At 48.9% G+C, this 17927-nt stretch overlaps 9 protein-coding genes across 9 annotated transcripts; all 9 read right to left on the bottom strand.

The window, feature by feature from the left end:
* Nucleotides 1-139: 139 nt before the first annotated feature.
* On the bottom strand, nucleotides 140-841 carry TEOVI_000280600 (uncharacterized protein; the record flags this gene model as incomplete). Its single annotated transcript, XM_067225825.1, has 1 exon — nucleotides 140-841. One exon carries the CDS (start codon nucleotides 839-841, stop codon nucleotides 140-142), a length of 702 nt encoding a protein of 233 aa, XP_067081926.1.
* A 346-nt stretch (nucleotides 842-1187) lies between these two features.
* Nucleotides 1188-2252, bottom strand: TEOVI_000280500 (tatD related deoxyribonuclease, putative; the record flags this gene model as incomplete). The annotated part of the gene is made up of 1 exon (XM_067225824.1): nucleotides 1188-2252. One exon carries the CDS (start codon nucleotides 2250-2252, stop codon nucleotides 1188-1190), a length of 1065 nt encoding a protein of 354 aa, XP_067081925.1.
* Nucleotides 2253-2823: 571 nt separating this feature from the next.
* On the bottom strand, nucleotides 2824-5451 carry TEOVI_000280400 (Exocyst complex component Sec6, putative; the record flags this gene model as incomplete). Its single annotated transcript, XM_067225823.1, has 1 exon — nucleotides 2824-5451. The coding sequence occupies one exon, from the start codon at nucleotides 5449-5451 to the stop codon at nucleotides 2824-2826; it is 2628 nt and encodes an 875-aa protein (XP_067081924.1).
* Nucleotides 5452-6017: 566 nt separating this feature from the next.
* Nucleotides 6018-6596, bottom strand: TEOVI_000280300 (uncharacterized protein; the record flags this gene model as incomplete). Its single annotated transcript, XM_067225822.1, has 1 exon — nucleotides 6018-6596. One exon carries the CDS (start codon nucleotides 6594-6596, stop codon nucleotides 6018-6020), a length of 579 nt encoding a protein of 192 aa, XP_067081923.1.
* Nucleotides 6597-7140: 544 nt separating this feature from the next.
* On the bottom strand, nucleotides 7141-9636 carry TEOVI_000280200 (uncharacterized protein; the record flags this gene model as incomplete). Its single annotated transcript, XM_067225821.1, has 1 exon — nucleotides 7141-9636. The coding sequence occupies one exon, from the start codon at nucleotides 9634-9636 to the stop codon at nucleotides 7141-7143; it is 2496 nt and encodes an 831-aa protein (XP_067081922.1).
* A 658-nt stretch (nucleotides 9637-10294) lies between these two features.
* On the bottom strand, nucleotides 10295-11434 carry TEOVI_000280100 (uncharacterized protein; the record flags this gene model as incomplete). Its single annotated transcript, XM_067225820.1, has 1 exon — nucleotides 10295-11434. One exon carries the CDS (start codon nucleotides 11432-11434, stop codon nucleotides 10295-10297), a length of 1140 nt encoding a protein of 379 aa, XP_067081921.1.
* A 778-nt stretch (nucleotides 11435-12212) lies between these two features.
* TEOVI_000280000 (uncharacterized protein) lies at nucleotides 12213-12620 on the bottom strand (the record flags this gene model as incomplete). The annotated part of the gene is made up of 1 exon (XM_067225819.1): nucleotides 12213-12620. The coding sequence occupies one exon, from the start codon at nucleotides 12618-12620 to the stop codon at nucleotides 12213-12215; it is 408 nt and encodes a 135-aa protein (XP_067081920.1).
* Nucleotides 12621-13307: 687 nt separating this feature from the next.
* Nucleotides 13308-15296, bottom strand: TEOVI_000279900 (vesicular transport protein (CDC48 homologue), putative; the record flags this gene model as incomplete). The annotated part of the gene is made up of 1 exon (XM_067225818.1): nucleotides 13308-15296. The coding sequence occupies one exon, from the start codon at nucleotides 15294-15296 to the stop codon at nucleotides 13308-13310; it is 1989 nt and encodes a 662-aa protein (XP_067081919.1).
* A 1126-nt stretch (nucleotides 15297-16422) lies between these two features.
* On the bottom strand, nucleotides 16423-17736 carry TEOVI_000279800 (cysteine desulfurase; the record flags this gene model as incomplete). Its single annotated transcript, XM_067225817.1, has 1 exon — nucleotides 16423-17736. One exon carries the CDS (start codon nucleotides 17734-17736, stop codon nucleotides 16423-16425), a length of 1314 nt encoding a protein of 437 aa, XP_067081918.1.
* Nucleotides 17737-17927: the final 191 nt, after the last annotated feature.

The following is a 17927-nucleotide window of genomic DNA, read 5'->3' as shown; positions in this document are numbered from 1 at the left end:
GCACATAAGAGTCATAACTTATAATAACAAAAAAAAAAAGCAAAGGCATGTCCAGCAGTAAAACGGACAAAAGCCCTAGTCGATGTCCATACCGGCTTGGTTTGCGCACTCAGTTTCTAATATTACAGAACATCTTGCGCTACTTTACTCGCGCCAACACCAGCGTCCCGCAGGGCACGTCTATTCTGTTGTAAAACCACAGCGCATTCTGTGCCCTCCGTTGGCCGCGTGCATCATCTGCCGTGACTCCCACGGATGAGTGCTTCAGCAAACTCGCCACCCCGCTACCACTCAATGAATTTGAACCACTCCCGCTAAGTAAAGGCGACTTGTTAGAACGATTGATACCAACATTGTCACCACTAACCGCTTTGTCAACCTCACCGGATGACTGTTCGTCACTCCTCTCGCAGAGATGTACCACAACGCGGTTACTCATCGACTCCCTGCCGCCATTTATTTCGGATACTTGACACCACGTGCCTTCAAACACCAACTCGCCAAATTCACGAGTCCGCAACCGCACTATTGGATGCGGAGTCTCCAGCGTGTCTGCATCAAACCTAAGCGCCTCAGGGGCAAATTTGGTTTCCATCCCCGAGGTCCCACCCTTAGATGCGTCTTGAGCTGAGTTACATAATGTTTCACATATATGCGCATTGCGGAAGAAATCGAGGCAGGGAAAACGGAGGAGAATTGTTCGTTTTTCCTCCACTGTTAGAATCTCCTCCACGAAAGATTCCTCAGTGTCTTTGCGTTCGGAGTCATCTTCTAACTTAAAATCCTTCTTATCCTCGTTGTGCCTCAGGGACCTCGAGGTGGCCGACCGCCCGCGCTTCATCAAGTAGAGGGTTGAAGAAAGAGGTACAGCGGTTCCTTTCAATTATCACAATTGCTCTTCCCTTTCTTTATTCACTTTCCCCCGTTCCCTCCCCCTCCTTCTTTATTAATCTTACTGATGTTGCACCGTAAATATATGGTGAAAGAGAAACCGACAAATAAGATTAAGTCAGAGCGCTAGCGCTTCTTGTGAAACGGGAATGCACGTAACGGTGAATGAAGTAAGTAAGCCCATTACACGGTTCTTTAGAGTTGACATGAACAAAGAAGTATAAGAGGGAATAAGTTGGTTGTTAAACTGGGGAAAAGAAAAACACCACAGGTCGCGGCAACCAATATGCCTAAACTCAGATGTGAAACACCTCAACACATGTTTGGTAGAACTGTTCTTGGGCTTCCTCCTCTGTAATATTTGCAAGAAAGGCATCCCCCCTCTCTTCCCCCATTGTTCTCACCGTACCAACGTAAGCTTCGAGTACCTGCCGCAAGTGGCAAGGCTCGGTGCGGCGCTCACTGCAGAGCGTCGGATCAAACGGCTTTCCCCTCCGATTGGTGGGAAACTGAGTTCGAAGGAAGCGGGCACCATAGTGCTGTTGCCTAATGTCGCACCATGGTGCATCGGTTTCCAGCATCAGCCGATCGCGCGGAATGCTACAAACCTGCTCAGAACGTTCCTTTTCCCTAAACGCACTGCCGTTTATGCTGAAATAAACACCTGGAATGGCGAGAAGCCGCTCCTGCTCCTCAGGACTCCCATTGTAGCTATGCACAACACCTACGAATGGGGTTTCAGATGTCCACGAACGCACCTCCTCTTCAATTAGTTCAACGAAATCCATACCACAATCACGCGAGTGAAGTATGAATGGGAGACCCAAAGTCCTGAGAACCCGAAACTGTTGAATAAAGTATTCCCTCTGTACCTCCTTTGGGCAGTAGGAAAGCTCTGCGTAATCCAAACCAATCTCCCCTACAGCAACCACAACATCACGATTCTCATTCACCAATTCCACAAGTTTCTCCATACGCTCGTCAGAATGGTGTAGTGAGTCATCGGAATGTTCCCCTGCAGAGTAATAAGGTACTTGGATCGAAACATCATCTTCTGCTGCAGCTTCAATAGCCTTCCAATCCATCGGCCGTGTCATCTCCGCGCAATGCGCAGGGTGCACCCCAACCGTGCAACGAAGGACAGATGGATAGCGACGGCAGAGACGTATCGCCTTTACACACTGCGGAAGGCTCGTACCAGTGATGATGATCTTCCCTACGTTGTGTTCCACTGCGCGACGCATCACCTCGTCAAAGTTATCATCATGAACACGTCGACCCTTCCAATCAACGCCACGGAAGACGCAATCGGTGAGGTTTACCGCAATGTCGACTAAACAAGGAACGGAAGATCCCCTCATGTCGTCTCTAAACGTTGGGTTTATCGTATAATTAGGGGAAAAAATAAGGGAAGGGTCAGAAGGTGTACAACTACCTACGTCTAAAGACATACGAGAGCTTCCGAATAGACTCAAACTCCCACCGCGGATGAAGTCACGTTTGCACGTAACGTTGTGGTGCACTCAAATACACTCAAATATAATATGCCGATGCAGCCTGTGAGCAAATGTGTGATGTCGCTCATGTTAATAAGCAAAGTCCAAGAAAATAGAAAAAACGGAGACGCACAAAATAGCTGGCACACAACCGAAACAAGTGTGCCTTCACTTCGCACCAACCATAAAACATAACTCATGCAAAAGGTGAGGAAACCCTCATCGAAGCATACAGAGTTGCAAAGAAAAAAAAAAGGAAGCAAAAGATTAACACTTGCCTGATGGCACGAAAAAAAAAAAGACAGAGAAAACGAAAGCGCTGTGAAAGAAACCAAGTACACGAAAGGTAAGAGCGCACGTAGAGCGTTTATGTAACTTCCTATGGCGTCCACCATTCCCCTCCTTTTTCCATTATACACATCCTTCACAGCTGCGCTTACGTGTCTAAAACGCTGGCGAGGGTAACAACTTCAACAGAATCCCTCCTAGGAACCAATGGGGCAGGTGGGGACTTTGACTTCACAGCTGTCGCAGCGTCCGCTAGCCGCTTTTCTTGCTCAGCCTTTCGTTTCTCTTTCTCCATCTTTTGTCGTTTCTGTTCAGCCTTCTTGCGCTTTTTCGTGGGACTCGAGCTGAATAACCCTCCTTTCTTACCAATGTCAGCTAAGGAACGGTCGAGCATACCAAAGAAGGAAGGCATTTGCTTCCAACCCGTTGTTGGTTTGTCGTCAGCGTCGCGTCTCTGGTGAGCAATGCGTTCATCCCACAAAGCTAACATGGAATTGCATGTATCCTCACCAATCTCTTTCTTGCGCGATAGTAACAAGAAACGCACAACAAATGTTGGGCAATCACCAAAGTCGTCAAGAAGGTCCTTCTGCACGATAAAATCAAAATCTACCGGTTTTCTCACGGCAAGAAGGTTCTTGACTAGTTCAAGCGCCTTATTCACCTTACTGATAAGCTTACCACGACTATCCGAAATGCGTGCCTTCCACATATCAATTGTTATGACAATGTCACGTACAAAACAGTTCACAAACTCATTCCAGTCCTTTGCGGCTTTACTAGACGGATGCCGAACGGCATCTCCGAGAAACTCCATAAGCTCGGTCAAGAATTTCTGAATGTACCTTTGCATCATGCGATGCGTTACCGTGTGTAGCTGTGAAGCCTCGAAGGAACAGCTGAACTCCTCGTCGATAAAGTCCGCCATAGTGTCGAGGATTATTCGCGTTGGACTATCCTCTCCCTCATACCAACCTTTTGAGCGGAATACGTCCGGCCACTGCCCCTCGACCATTCGCTCCACATGCAATATAACCTCATCAATGTAGTGGGAAGCATGATCTACCAGAACATCCTGAGTCTGAATAAACGGTGAGTTGTCTTCAAGGCCCTCTTCCTCGTTCCAATAAGACACAAACACGAGCTCAACCGTGTCCATGTTGCGCTCAATCACTGAACAGTCATTGCAAAAGGCATACAAAAACGCAAGTCGTCGCATCTTCCACTCCTCATTGCCGCTATTTCCACCAGATTTTTGCCTTTGCTCCATCTCCTCCCAACGGTCGTAATCAATTAACAACTTACATTCCGAAAAGTAGCTCTCAATTGCAGCTGCACAGGCCCTGCCTATCTGTCGCATGACGTCGACTTCGATCGCCGTTGAGAGACCGGCAAGAGTTTGCTGCAGTACGGCAAACATGTCTTTTGGCCCGGTTGTAACAGGCAGACCACTAGAGCTCCGAAACGGTTTATTTCCATCCTCCAGGACAGTTCTAGCACATACCTTACATAGTTGCACAAGATGCATCATGAGCCCGTCCACAGCACCCGCCGTCATGCAGGCCGACAGTTTGTCCAGTGCAGCGATATCAACATGAGATGAGTAGTTTCCATCCTTCAACATCTCCTTGTACCATCGCACGAAGTCGGAGGCGGCGATGAGGTCGTTTGCTTTCGCCTCCAACCCCGGGTCCGCATAAATTTCGAGCGATTTCACCACCTCCCCATGCAAGGAAACCACTACAATAGGAAATAGAGATAACCTGCTCGAAAGAGGAATCAATGTCATTTCAAGAGCCGAAAGAATCGGCGCTATCTTCTTCATACGATCCAAATAGGCAACGCCCTGCGCAACAGGATTGGTGAACTCCGCCATCACGTCGTCCACCCACAACTTTTTTGCGCAAGCGGCGACAGCTTCGAATATTTTGGCCTCGGTGATGAGCGGCTCCCCATCTGCAGAGTACAAGAAACCTTTATCCTCAGTTATCTCAACGGCGCACAACTGCACGCATTCCTCTAATTGCGTAAACTCGGGTATGGACTGCACCACCGCCCCCATTCGCGGTGGATCCTTAAGCGCCTTTTGGATCGCAGCGGGCACTGAAGTTTCTCTAAAAAGTTTGTAGACACCTTCAACAAACATCGTCTGCACTAACTCCAGCTTTTCAAAGTAGGGGTCAAACGAGTTTTGGTGTGCTTTGGGGTAGCTGTGCAATTCCTCTGTTACAGTCTGACGTATGAGCTGCAGCCGGCACAGCCGTTTGTACACGGCGGCGAACTGTCGCTGCTCCACAAGCCTGTACATGTCTGTGTAACGCAATTCGTTGAGTACTTCAACCCATTCGATGACAGAAGTAACATTGCTTCGAAGATAATGCAGCTCACGTAGCTGTTTGTAGCTTCCCGAAGTCACATTCATCTGAGCAATGATACTACCCTGCTTGATAAAAAGCTCGCGGAGGTCCTGAATTCGCTCCCCACTTTCTTTCACAATCTGCACGGCTCTATGTCCCTCCAACATCTGTGAGGAGGCCATTGATTTAATTGCACGCCGGAGTTCCTGTGCTTCTGTCGTACAGGCACGTAGGAGTCGAGGTATAACTGCTTCCAAATCTTCCGCATGCGCCAACTCGTGGTTTATGGCTGTGTTGACCTCCTCCGCCAGGACCACGCGGTCAGTTTCGGAAAGATAAGGCCAAAGCTCCTCTGCAGTGTAAAATTGTGAAGAATCAAGCTCACCCAACGCAACATTAGACTGATGTGGGACCGGCATTAGTTCCTTACTTTATTTATTGGTTGCTCGGTTGGAAAAGTCCTACAAACCTGCAGCAACTGCGGCAGCCTTCACTACACGGAAAGGAAAAAAATAGGTGATATGTAGAAAACAAAAAGAAAAATACAGATACTATTTGATAGAACAGTTGCAAAGCTATGATAATGATGCTATGGGACGTGAAGTTGCAAATACCTCCAATATAACGTGCACGTGCGAACGAACAAACCTGTACAGATTTCCGCAAAACAAAAAAAATGTTTTTTTTTTAAATACTGTAAACACAAATAATATGAAACGGAGGTAACGGGGAAAATGGTAGCCGCTTCTAAATGGGAAAAAATCCCTGCTGAAACATTTACCACTCATCACAGACCCCCCCCCTCCACAATCTCGTTATCGACATATATCACTCACCCTCACGCTGAAATGGCCATGGGCCACACGTCAAACATCCAAATCCTTTGAAATCACGGTACGAGGTCTTAGTACAACCCATGCACAATAAATGGAAAAAAAAAAGAAAATTCAAGCGCTTCATTCCCGGACACTACGCATCTCCGTGCTTATTTCTTCCCGACGGCTTGCCGGCGTTTTTCGTAGGCTTCCACGAGCGCATCCACCTTTTCATCCAGTGGCATATTATTTAGATCATTCTTTCGTGCCTCAATCGCCTCTGCCGAGGTTGGAAGAAGCTCAAACTTCCTGCGCTGGAGCGCCTCCACCTCGCGCGCATAGTCGGGGATTTTAAAGTTGTATTGCTCGTCCATCTTCCGCGTTTCCACAATGGCACTGTCAATGGTATTCACAACGTGACTTAAGTTACGAGCGTTGTGAATACCGAGCGCTGCTTTACCACCAAAATAGCCTCCTGCCAGCGAAATCCAACTCGCATAGCGCTGGAGCAGTGGCAAGCGCCCGCTCAGCGAAAGACAGATGGCCATCGTTGTTACCATGGAGCCACCCATATAACCGTAGTTCCAATACGCACTATCAGCAACAGCTTGGTATTGCTCCATAGACTTGAGCACACGCATCCGATTACCTTCAATGAACACATTAGCCGTGATAAGGGCTTGGGCATCTTTATCAGCGGGACTAATTTTTGTTGTCTGCTTCTGGAGACTAAGCTGTTGCGCCCACATGTTTCTTTACTTCTTTAACCTGCACACCCTACAGGTGTTGTTGTTTACCACAGGGTGATAAGTATTTTATTGACGCTGGCGTGCACTGAAAAACAAAAGAGCTACAAGATGAGCCCCCGGTTGCGTGCTCACGTATCTTGCCTCCCCCCCCCCCTGCTGCTAGAAACGGTCACGCAGTCGTCCAGAGCTTACGTACGCACAGAACGTGATTAACGCTTATGGGCACACTGCAATGCTTCTTAAGTAGACAAATGAGGGCGCCCAACACACATTTAAAGTGTCAAAACAAAGGGAGGAAATATGGAAGTGAGGAAAACAAAAAGGTGAGGCGACAAGGTTTGAAACGGCGAAACACAAATACAAGTGGACGCAATAGAGCGGATATTCGTTGCAGAATGTACAGCAGCGGCATGAGACCCTTACGTGCAGAGGATGTGTGAAGTAATGAATCAAACTAAACCGGATTCTCCAAAACAACACCTTCGCTCAACCAACTCCCCTCCTCTGCGGTTCCTTGTGAAGGAACCAGATCAAGAAAACGATACTACTCTGCCTCAACGGTTGTTTCACCCAGCATCCACGTTTGAAGCGGGTGATACGGCACTTGCGGGTGGTCGGGAGTATACACGCCAAGTGCACGCCAGTCATGTTTGAGTGCACCGCGACTAAATCCGGGAGCAAGATTTCGCGCGGTAACATGATACTTGTCAAAGAGTGGTTTGTCCCTTCGATACACGAAACGGGCACGTATGGGATTGTAGTACTGTAGGGTGCACTTACGGTCGCGTACCGGTGTCCTGAGTCGAACGTTATGAGTCACCAACCTCAGTTCCTTGCTGTGAAGTGAACTCAGTAAAGGCGCACCCTTGTCATAGAGGGAGCGGGATGAAACTAGTAGATTATGTCCACCTTTGAGAAAACGATAAGGGGTGCGCGCAGTGCAGTTACTGTGCATCAACGTATGAACCTTCACTAACGGCAACTCACGGGCCAAGAACGCGGCAACTGTCCAAAGCATAAGGTCTTCATCACAATATGCACCGGCATCATGTAAAAGTATCTCCTCGCTAAACGGAAGGAGAACAGCGCGACCCTTCTCCAACTCGTAGCTGACTATCTCGAGGGCGCGGGCGCATGCAATACGTTCCTTCATGCTGGGGCTCGTAAGGGATTTCACTGAAAGTGCTCGCAGGCACGACATGGTGACAATCAAACTGTCCTTCCCGCTAGGCAGGCGCCGCACGGCGGACACGAGCTGATCGGTCGATGTTGCCATTAGGGACGAGTGTAAAATAAACACAGAGTCAATGCTATTCAAATACTCTAGCTGAGAGAGCATTGTCATGAGCGGGCGCTTCAGTTTAGGAGCGGTGGCAATCGCTCCACTGTTCCCGGGGAGCGATGAGGTCAAAGGGTTCAAAGCATTTCTCTCGTTGCTCATAAGCATCTGTACCTGCACATCACGTAACGACGAAGGAATGCGCGAGGTAATCACAGACTGTTCCACACGCAGGCGATCGGCCACAAGAGAGCAGTGAAGAAAGGAATTCAAAATGCGGTAGTCAAACAAATTCTGTGTGGCAAACGTATGAGCCACCCCTTTGTCAACCAACGAAAGGAGAAACTCAGAGCCACTCTCTAGTAGGCCTAAAAGGGTAACTTTATCAGCCTTCACAGAAGCATTGTCAATGGCCTCCTGCAACAAACAGAGCGCTCTCTTCTTTGTGGGAGTATCCTTAGTGCGGGAAACAGCGGCAAAGAAGTCTGGACCACGGGGAGACGCTGTATCCGACAAAAGGAGCTGCAGAATTTCGTTGTTACCCGCGTCGCACAACACAGTTACGAGATACATGCGCTCCACGATGGCCCAGTCATGCGCACCCCACGACCCCGAAATGTCATTGCGCACGCGGCGAAGAAAGGCGTCTGTTATGGTCTTAAAAACATCACCAACAGCCTTTCCGCCGGGCATCACCCCACAAAACCCACTGAGGAGGTCAACCATTTGCTCCCTAGTACACAAATCAAGCATTGTAGGGATCCGGCCGTCATCCTCCACTCGCAATAGTTCCACCATGAAATCATAAAGCTCCTCCCCGGTTCCCCAGAACGCTGTGGAGTGGTTAACCCCTATCGCATGTCTGTAATCAGCCCGATTGGAAGGGGCATGATCGGAAAACGTGAACCATTTATTTGGTTCAAACACTTTAATAAGTGCCATGAACTGAAGTACCTGGATGAACAATGCTGGACTAGCAGACAGTCGCCACGGTTGCTCCCGCACCAACGCTATTGTTGTCGCGTCCACCAGGTTGACGTAGGCAGGAAGTAGAGAATTGGGGACGTAGTACGGCCTGCCAAACTTGGAAACCTTCACGGTTAGGAAATTAAGTCCCCGTCCGTCCACAGAAAAAGGGGCACTAATGGCTGTGAACATCCGTAACAGCTCCTCATCGCTGCGGAAGGACACAGTGGAAGCCATGTCCGCTAGAGCCGCCACCCGCGATTCTATTTGCGGACGATCTTCAAACTGGGCCACAAGCTCCTCAATAGAACGCGTGCAATGCAGACGATCTATCAAAGGGTAATCTCTTGATACTACGTAGCCCCTCATCTCCTCCTCATGAGAACATGGACTCATCGTTTGTGATGGAAACCTTGAATCCGCTGCCGGGGTTGTAACATCCTCGGTGTGTCTCTCTGTGATAGCTATTGCCATGTTACCGTCCCCTTTGCCACTGGTGGCAAATTGATTCTCTTCTTGTAAGGTTTCCTGCAGCAAAACCTCAGTAGCGGCCAACCTACTCCCACGCCGCCGCTCCTTCGCCGCCTCAATGTCGGGAATGTTCCGCAACCTTACGGGCCCGTACTCCAAGCTTTCGTCGAACTTCGGCAGAGGAAAGGGAGTAAAGTTGTCTTCCAGATGTTTGGGCTGCATGCTCTCCGGTATTGGTCTATAGCGCACGGTGTTGTGTCCTGAGTCCCGCTCGAACCGCAAACGCAGCGCCACGCTCGACGTGAGGGCAAAGCGTCGTAACATCGTTCTTCTCCTACTTTCCTTTTTATCGCTTTACTTCTCACCTTCTTCTTCACCCCTTCTCACCAGCCACACACTCTTTCACCTGTAAATAGAGAAAAAAATGTTTGGCCGCCTTCACTTAAGGAATCGCAGTCCCCACCAAAACGCACAAACAAGGTTTGAAGAGGCAACAACAGCAGTAAATGCAACAGCAACAGCAACAGCTCGTACATATTGAAACGAAGACATATAAAGCTTAGGCAAAGAAGAAGCGATAAGCGAAACTAGGAATAGGAACGCAGAAACGAGAACACGCGAATCGTACCGCGACTGCCTTCTTATACAGGCTTTTTTTTTTTGAATACAATCCCTCCGGGTGGGAAAGGGAAGGGAATATGGAATATGGGCAAGCACACGCGTCATCCACCCCTTTGGGAACCTTTTACCTTCTCATTCCCAACACGCATAGGCACTCGTAGCGGAGCCCGAGGGTGAAACGTGTGCACCCTCTAACTCAGTGCAAACACCCTGCACACACCTCAAAAAAGGTCCGCCATTTTAAAAAAACAAAAGCAAACAGAAGCGTCAACGACAACGACAACACGAATTCGCATAAACTCAAATGGCCATAAATGAACACACCGCGGCGGTGGCACTGGGAAAGTGCGGTGCAGTGCGCCTACGACAACCTGCGGTATAATACAACAAGGGCAAGTAATGCAACAGCAACAATCACCCGGTTCCCCAGCAAGCCGCCAAGGAACACTCTGAAAAACGGTAGCAAATCTTTTGAGTTCGCTTCCGGACCGTCCCCCGCACCCAAATAAAACCCTGTCTTCGTGAGGGTAAATTTTTGACCCTGACGATGCTTTGGTGTCCGCTCCTTTTTTTTGCTACTGGCATTCCCGACTCCAGTTTGAGGGCCAGTAGTCACCTTCTTGTGATCATGCACATGTCGCTCAAACCATTCAACCTCCTCCTTAATTAAACGCACTAAATTTGCCTCATACGCCACATGCTCCTCCAAAAGGAATTTGATGTCCTCCACTGGCCCGGGGTACAAAATTCGACTGTGCAGCTGCTTTATACTTCCATCGCACAACTCAGCTAACTCCTCCACATGCAATTTAGCCTCCTTCAAGGCAGCGGCAGACCGCTGGCTGTCGGATCCCATGAGTTTTCGTGCTTCGTTTGCCGCCATGAGGTGCTGGTCCACGAGAGAGGCAGTGAATAACAGACTTTGTCGGTTGTCGTGTTCAATCACCTTAGCCGCATACTGCGCCTGCTTTGCAGACAGCATGAGAAAAAACATAAAGCACAAAAAAAAGAACAGGAATATCAGTATGCCCGTAACATGCCACTTCTGACAAACACCAAACACTGTTCCAGGTATGGAATTTGCAACCCGCAGAAATGCATCACCACAAGCCGCTAGTTTACCCATAAAACTCGATGAGTCCTCCTCCTCGCCCACATCGCTATCACCTTCAGGCTGTTCAGCAGCCGTAACAAGCTGCCTCATTCCGTTTCTTCCATCAGAAGAGCCTTCCTTCTCGCTTTCGCTATCGTCTGTACGCACGTATAGTGTCTTCGTACCACCACCACGTCTGCGCCGCTGCACACGTGGGGGACTTTGGTACTGTTGGTTGTACCCCGATTGCGGCAGAACCCGGGGGGTTGGATCCGTAAACGTTAGCGGGGCCTTGACGTACAATACCTCACGCTCGCCCTGGTTATTGTCAACGATATCATTTGTTCGGGGTCGCCTGGAAACCGCCTCTACGGGGGCATCACGCAAAGAGTTGCGCTGTCCACTCATTTCTAACACGCTGCACCTTTGCTCTCGACCCCTTTACGTCACCTTGCGTTCACACGCTCTTGAGTGACTTCTTCTCCGCTTTACCCTTTTCCCTACAATTCTTATCCCTTCTTCTGTCCGTTTCGTACCGGCCGTGCCGGCAACCTCACTGCCGCAAAACGTACGACACCGTACGTGCACCGTTACAACTGGTGCGGTCCAGTCGGACTGCGGACACTTAACAGGAAAAAAAAAGGAAACAAAAGAAAAAAGGGAGAGTTGAGGGAACATTCACTTTACTTACGTGAAGAAACAAGTTTAGACAAAAGAATATATATATGCATATACGTGCATACGCCAAGGTATTATTGAACTTCCACTTAACACCAAACAGATGAAGGGGCCAAGCGTGCCTTTACACGAAATCATAAAAAGCTTATTTCAGAAGCCGATACGACTATGAAATGATAAAAAGCTTATGAATGTAAGGACGGCAAGCACTTCGCCGAGGTGGTCCAAAACAATTCGAAGTGGCCATATTATTTGTATTCCCGTCCGTGCGTTATATGTATGTCTCCTCCCATGTTCCATTACAACTAACGGAGTATCAATAGCGGAAGGTACTCATTCCTTAACAACACACCCCCAGACGCCTGAATTCCCACTTGTGCGATACAAAATATAAACTACGTTCATCAGGCAACAAAAAAAGAAAAGGAACAAAGGATCCGAGACGCGTGTGGTGGAGGGCCCACAACGTGCAATGTACCAACAACGACGTGCAGTGAACGCCCCGCTGTCATTCCTCACACTCTTCCTCTAAAAGACGCTGCGCGCGACGCCGAGCACGGTGAGCAGCGTCAATAAGCGGCTTGTAGCCGATGTCGACAACTTGGCCATGTTCATTCCGCACGTACGTATATTGCGCGGCCCTTTGTGCGATATCTGAGTCCGAGTCGCGAAAATACATTACGTAAACCAAATAACTTGAAAAGGAGAGAGCACTACCAAGCCATATGCCCTGCAGCAACTTCCAGCGCCAGCCATACTGCCAGGCTGGGGGAAGATATGGTCGGAGTTGACGGAAAAAATAACCCCCTGCACTTTTCGGCAGATCAGGCATGCGTGAACGAGTCATTTGTTGCCCTTTTCGCCGGCGTCGCTCAACCTTCGGCAGTGCTGCCCAAAAAGTCGAACACCGGAGCATGGTGTGCAACTCCGATAGAGAAATATACGCGTGAATTCTCAGATGCCTGAAGAAAAAACGGAGGTGTGTTCCCCTCCTACAGTCTTAACAGAGTACCACGGGGAGTAGAGGAACAGAAACCAAGGTGTACGCAAGTTTTCTCTTTCGGCAAAACGGTACCTCTCACCTAATCCCCCATGCATTAACAGACGGCAAAGAGGGGCAAGATATGTTACCTCCTCTCACAGCGCCTTCTCAACTAACGGCGAGACAGGGAAACAATCAACGGATGAAAAGGGGTCGGGAAAAATTGATGGTGCAGAAATTCTTGGAAACCCTGGTTGTGTTGGCACAGCGTCGAAGATCAACAGTGCTAGATGGAACGACAAAGGAGCAAGCAATCAACGCCCTCTTTAATATACTTAACCCTAACACGTAATGCGGAAAGGGGTGATTCCAGCGAGAGTGAATGGATACGCGGCACTTTCCCCCACCTCCCCCCCCCCTCTTCCCCTGACCAGCGTTTGTAAAAAATGGAATGGTAACTTTAGCGGAACTTGTGATTTGCAACTCTCTGGGGCATAAGAGGATGAGATAACTACCGGGGGACACGCCACCCACTTCATAAACCAGAGCTACCGCCTAATCTTCCCCATCCGGTCTCTTCGTTAAACCATCATGAGGAAGAATAGCGCCTTCTCATAATTTTCAGCAAGGGCCCTTCGCATCTCGGGCCAGCTGCTTGTGCAGTATTTCATAATCCATTCTGTCCTTTGCTGAAACAGATGGCTTGACTTTAGACATGCTGACTTCGAAGTCCTCCATGGTAACGGAGGGCAGCTGCGCATTCGCCACTGCCTCACCACTGGCGTCTCGTTCCATTTGCTCCAGCATCTCCTCGGTGGCGCCACGGTAGATATTCTTTAGCGCATGCAAGGAGGCCTCCCGCATAAGTGCGGCCAAGTCGGCACCACTAAACCCCTGGAGGCGCTCATCGCGGGCAATACTCGGGAGATCCACCGACGCGTCAATTGGATAACGGCGTGCATGTGTTTCTAGAATAGAGGCACGCTGCTCCACGGAGGGAAGTGGAACATACAGCATTTTGTCCAGGCGCCCAGGACGAAGCATAGCCGGATCAATCATATCTGGACGGTTAGTAGCCCCAATGACATACACACTTTCACGTCCCTCCACACCATCCATTTCTGTCAGCAACTGGTTTACAACGCGCTCACTGCTTGGGTTTGCCCGATCGGAGCCGCGCCGTGGAGCGAGGGCATCCAGCTCATCAAAGAAGAGAACACAAGGAGCACTTGCACGACCACGAGCAAAAACCATGCGCACACTCCGCTCACTCTCACCAACAAATTTATTCAGCAACTCAGGTCCTTTAATGGATATAAAATTGGCGCCTGACTGGTTGGCTATAGCCTTTGCCACCAGTGTTTTGCCACAACCTGGCGGGCCGTAGAGCAGCACACCAACTGGATGATCCAACCCAAACCGTCGGTGAAGCTTTGGCGACCGAATTGGCTGGAGAATGCTGGTGATAAGCTCTTCGCGAACATCCTCAAGAGCACCAATATCATCCCATGTTACGTTGGGGATCGTCGTGAAGCCCTCCCTCATTGCGCTTGGCTGCACGCGCTTGACGGCCTCCTTCATATTGTCACGTGTCACGACAAAAGACACGAGTTCCTCGGCGTTGGGATCGTCCAGTTTATTCTTTTCCTCCAGTTCGTTGTGCTTCTGCCGGATTGCAAGAATGCATGCCTCTTTGACCAGCAGGTGAAGATCTGCACCAACGTAACCGGGTGTCATGTTCGCCAGTTCGAAAAAGTCCACGTCCTCTGCCAAATGAAGCTTCTGACAAATTATTTTTAAGATACTGTGCCGTTCGTCGATGGTGGGGATGCCAAGAGAGATTTCACGATCGAAACGTCCCGCACGGCGCAAGGCGGTATCAAGTGCCTCTGGACGATTCGTAGCCCCCATTACACAAACAACTTTGTTATGTTGCCGCCACGCCTGGGCAACCTGATCCATGCATGTCAGAAGTTGTCCGACGATGCGGCTTTCCATACCCCGCTGCGCTTGATCGCGACGACCTGCAATGGTGTCAACCTCATCAATGAATACAATGCTTGGAGCCGCGCTTATGGCATCTAGAAAAAGGTTACGCAGTTTGGCCTCGCTATCACCGCTGATGCCAGAGACAATTTCGGGAGCGGACACGAAAAAGAGTGGGACTTGCAGGGACCCTGAAATGGCATGCACAAGCTTCGTTTTCCCGCACCCCGGTGGTCCATGGAGCAGCACACCGCAGGGCGGATCGGCGCCTAAGCGGCTGAATAAATGGGGAGAGCGGATGGGCAATTCAATTAGTTCTTTAATTATTGGAATTTCTCTTGCAAGCCCGCCCATGTCATCGAGGGTAATACCCGGGATGACGCCGAGCCTTTCGGGTGTGTCTTCCTCACCTCCATCATCGTCTTGTTTGGTTTCCGCACGTTTCCGTTTCCTGGAACCCTCCAATCCGTTATCGTCACCACCATTTCTTCGACTACGTTCTGTGAAGTTGCTCTTTTCCCCGCGATCCCTTTCATGGATGCCATTTCCCCGTTGAGAAGAGCCATGGAAATACCGGTCGCTTTGCCGTCTCTTCTGCCTGAGCCGCCGCATCTGGTCAGACATATCCCACAGCGGGAAATATTTTCTAACAGTCACCGTAACAGTGACCAGCGGTAAATTAAAAATAAGTAAATAAATGTGATATACGGTAAAGGCATATAACCACAACAAAGAGGTAGATGAAAGGCCCTCCATCGCGGCGATGGAGGGGTTCGCCAGACGCAAAAATGGGTAAAACAGCTGCGCGACTGGGAATCTCTTCCACTCGAAGTAATAAGTTATAACTGAAGAAAAATATTACGACTGGGGGCACAAACGTTTCACAAGATTGCTCTCAGCAATAGTGGTGTGTGCATGAAAACGTGCACATGTAAAAAGAAAAAAGAGTTGGGTTACAAACCCTCGCTTACAACGTAAGGAGTGTCTTGGCCCGAAACGATGTCTTGGTTGGAAAGGTACAACCCAATTTTCTTTTCCTTTTTTTTTTCCGATCGCTGAGAAAACTAACACCTCTTACAGTCCACCTCGTGACTTAACCAAACAGACGAAAAAAAAAAGAAAAATGTCGTAACCCCTAGAACACTGGGGGCAACGGAATCATCGCTATTCAAAACTTGAAGCGCACAAAACTGCAGAAAGTAAAGAAAACAGCCGAAAGGCATGTGTACTACACTCCCGTAAGAAAGACCTCCATTACAGGAGTAGGAAATTTTAAAACAGTGATAACACAAATGTGCGAGGAGCAATAACCCGCACCTCACCTTCCCTTTTGCACATGCACCCGAGAAATGAGGAGCCAGACATACTACACAGCTATGAAGCGGTGACATGAACTCGGAAGTTAAAAGATTTCCCTACCCGTGTCCTCCACACCAAAAAATGGAGGAAAGAAAAAAAAACACGACGAACACGTATCAGCACTTCTCCTACGCTTACTTCTCCTCCTCTTCACAGTCCACTGGTCGTTAGTCGCCTCATCGGTATCCTTTCCCTGTATCATACAAATTTAACTTCCATCACTACAACAGAAAAAATGATGAGAAGCAAAACCCTAAAAAAAAAAAAACAGACATGTCACTGTCCGTTTGCGCTTCCCTTGTTGTACTGTTTTTAATAACAGTGGTTTTAACAATGGTATGAAATGATTCAACACCAGCGCTCTCTCATCACTCCTTTGAGAACCAGAAGACTACCGCCACTCCACGTCTTTAAGGCTCTTTCCTTCCATCAGCAAGTCCCACAGTGGCGACATTTCACGCAACCTTTCCACAGTGCGGGCACACTCCTCAACCGTAACATCCACCTCTCGCTCAGTAGTGAAGCGACCGATACCAAATCGAATGGAGGTGTGTGCATTCTCAGCATCAATACCGAGTGCACGCAAAACATAACTTGGCTCTAGAGAGGCGCTTGTGCATGCACTTCCACTCGAGACCGCTACCTTCTTCATGCCCATTAGTAAACTCTCACCTTCCACACAGGCAAAGCTAATGTTAAGGTTTCCGTGAAATCGGCGCTCAACATCACCATTGAGTGTGATGTGTGTTAAGCGCTTCTGCAAACCCTCCCATAATCGCTTACTAAGTTGGGCGATGCGCTCTGAATCACGCTTCATCTCTACCTTTGCTAGCTCACACGCTGCACCCAATCCCACTGCAAGTGGTGTGGCTATAGTGCCGCTACGCACACCACGCTCCTGTCCACCACCACTCACTGGTGATCGCACACGGACGCGCGGACGGCGTCGCATGTAGAGGGCACCGCAGCCCTTCGGTCCGTATATTTTGTGCGAGGATACTGACATGAGGTCAATGTTATCCCGATCCACATCAATATCCAACTTTCCCACCGCCTGCGCGGCGTCAGTATGAAAGAGGACCTTCTTTTTCCTGCATATCTTCCCGATTTCGCCAATGGGTTGAATCACACCAATTTCATTGTTCACATACATGCAAGAAACGAGCGCTGTTGTGGGACGGATAGCTTCCTCAAGTTTCTGTAGGTTCACAATCCCATTTTTTTCAACGGGAAGGTACGTTACCTCGAAACCCTCCATTTCCAAGTAGCGGCAGGAGTCCAAAACACACTTGTGTTCTGTTTGAAGGGTTATGAGGTGGTTTTTCTTTTCTTTGTTGTAGTTGGCTACACCTTTTATGGCAATATTGTTGGACTCCGTTGCGCCGCTAGTAAAAAAAACACCCTTGGGACTCGCTCGAATTAAATCTGCCACTTGCGTCCGCGCCTTCTCAACGGCCTCCTCAGCAGTCCAACCATAACTGTGTGTACGGCTGTGTGGGTTGCCATACATTTCAGTCATGTAAGGCAGCATCTTATCGAGTACCCGTGGATCTAACGGAGTTGTTGACTGCAGATCCAAATATAGCGGTCGTGGATCCCTTTTAAAAGGCCTTCCAGCGGAGCCTCCAACCGACGAGACTCCCTGACTGATGGCTGATGCGGAGCCACAAGCCGCGCAAAGAAGTACGCGAACACCACTAAACATTTCTTTTTAGACGATGCTTTTGGTTCTTTATATATTTTTTTTATTTTTATTTTTATTTTTTAAGGATGGAGGAAAAATTGTTGCGGGCAAGGTGAGAGGTTGCGAAGACTGTATCAAGTAAAAAAAAACCATAAAGAAATTATGGTCACTAGGGAAGGACACAACAACAGAGACACAAATAAAAACCGCAG

Source organism: Trypanosoma equiperdum (assembly GCF_001457755.1).
Source record: "Trypanosoma equiperdum strain OVI genome assembly, contig: ctg_612, whole genome shotgun sequence".
Lineage (NCBI taxonomy): Eukaryota > Euglenozoa > Kinetoplastea > Trypanosomatida > Trypanosomatidae > Trypanosoma > Trypanosoma equiperdum.
Note: the sequence above shows the minus strand (reverse complement) of the source record. Positions and strands in the feature narration are given on the sequence as shown.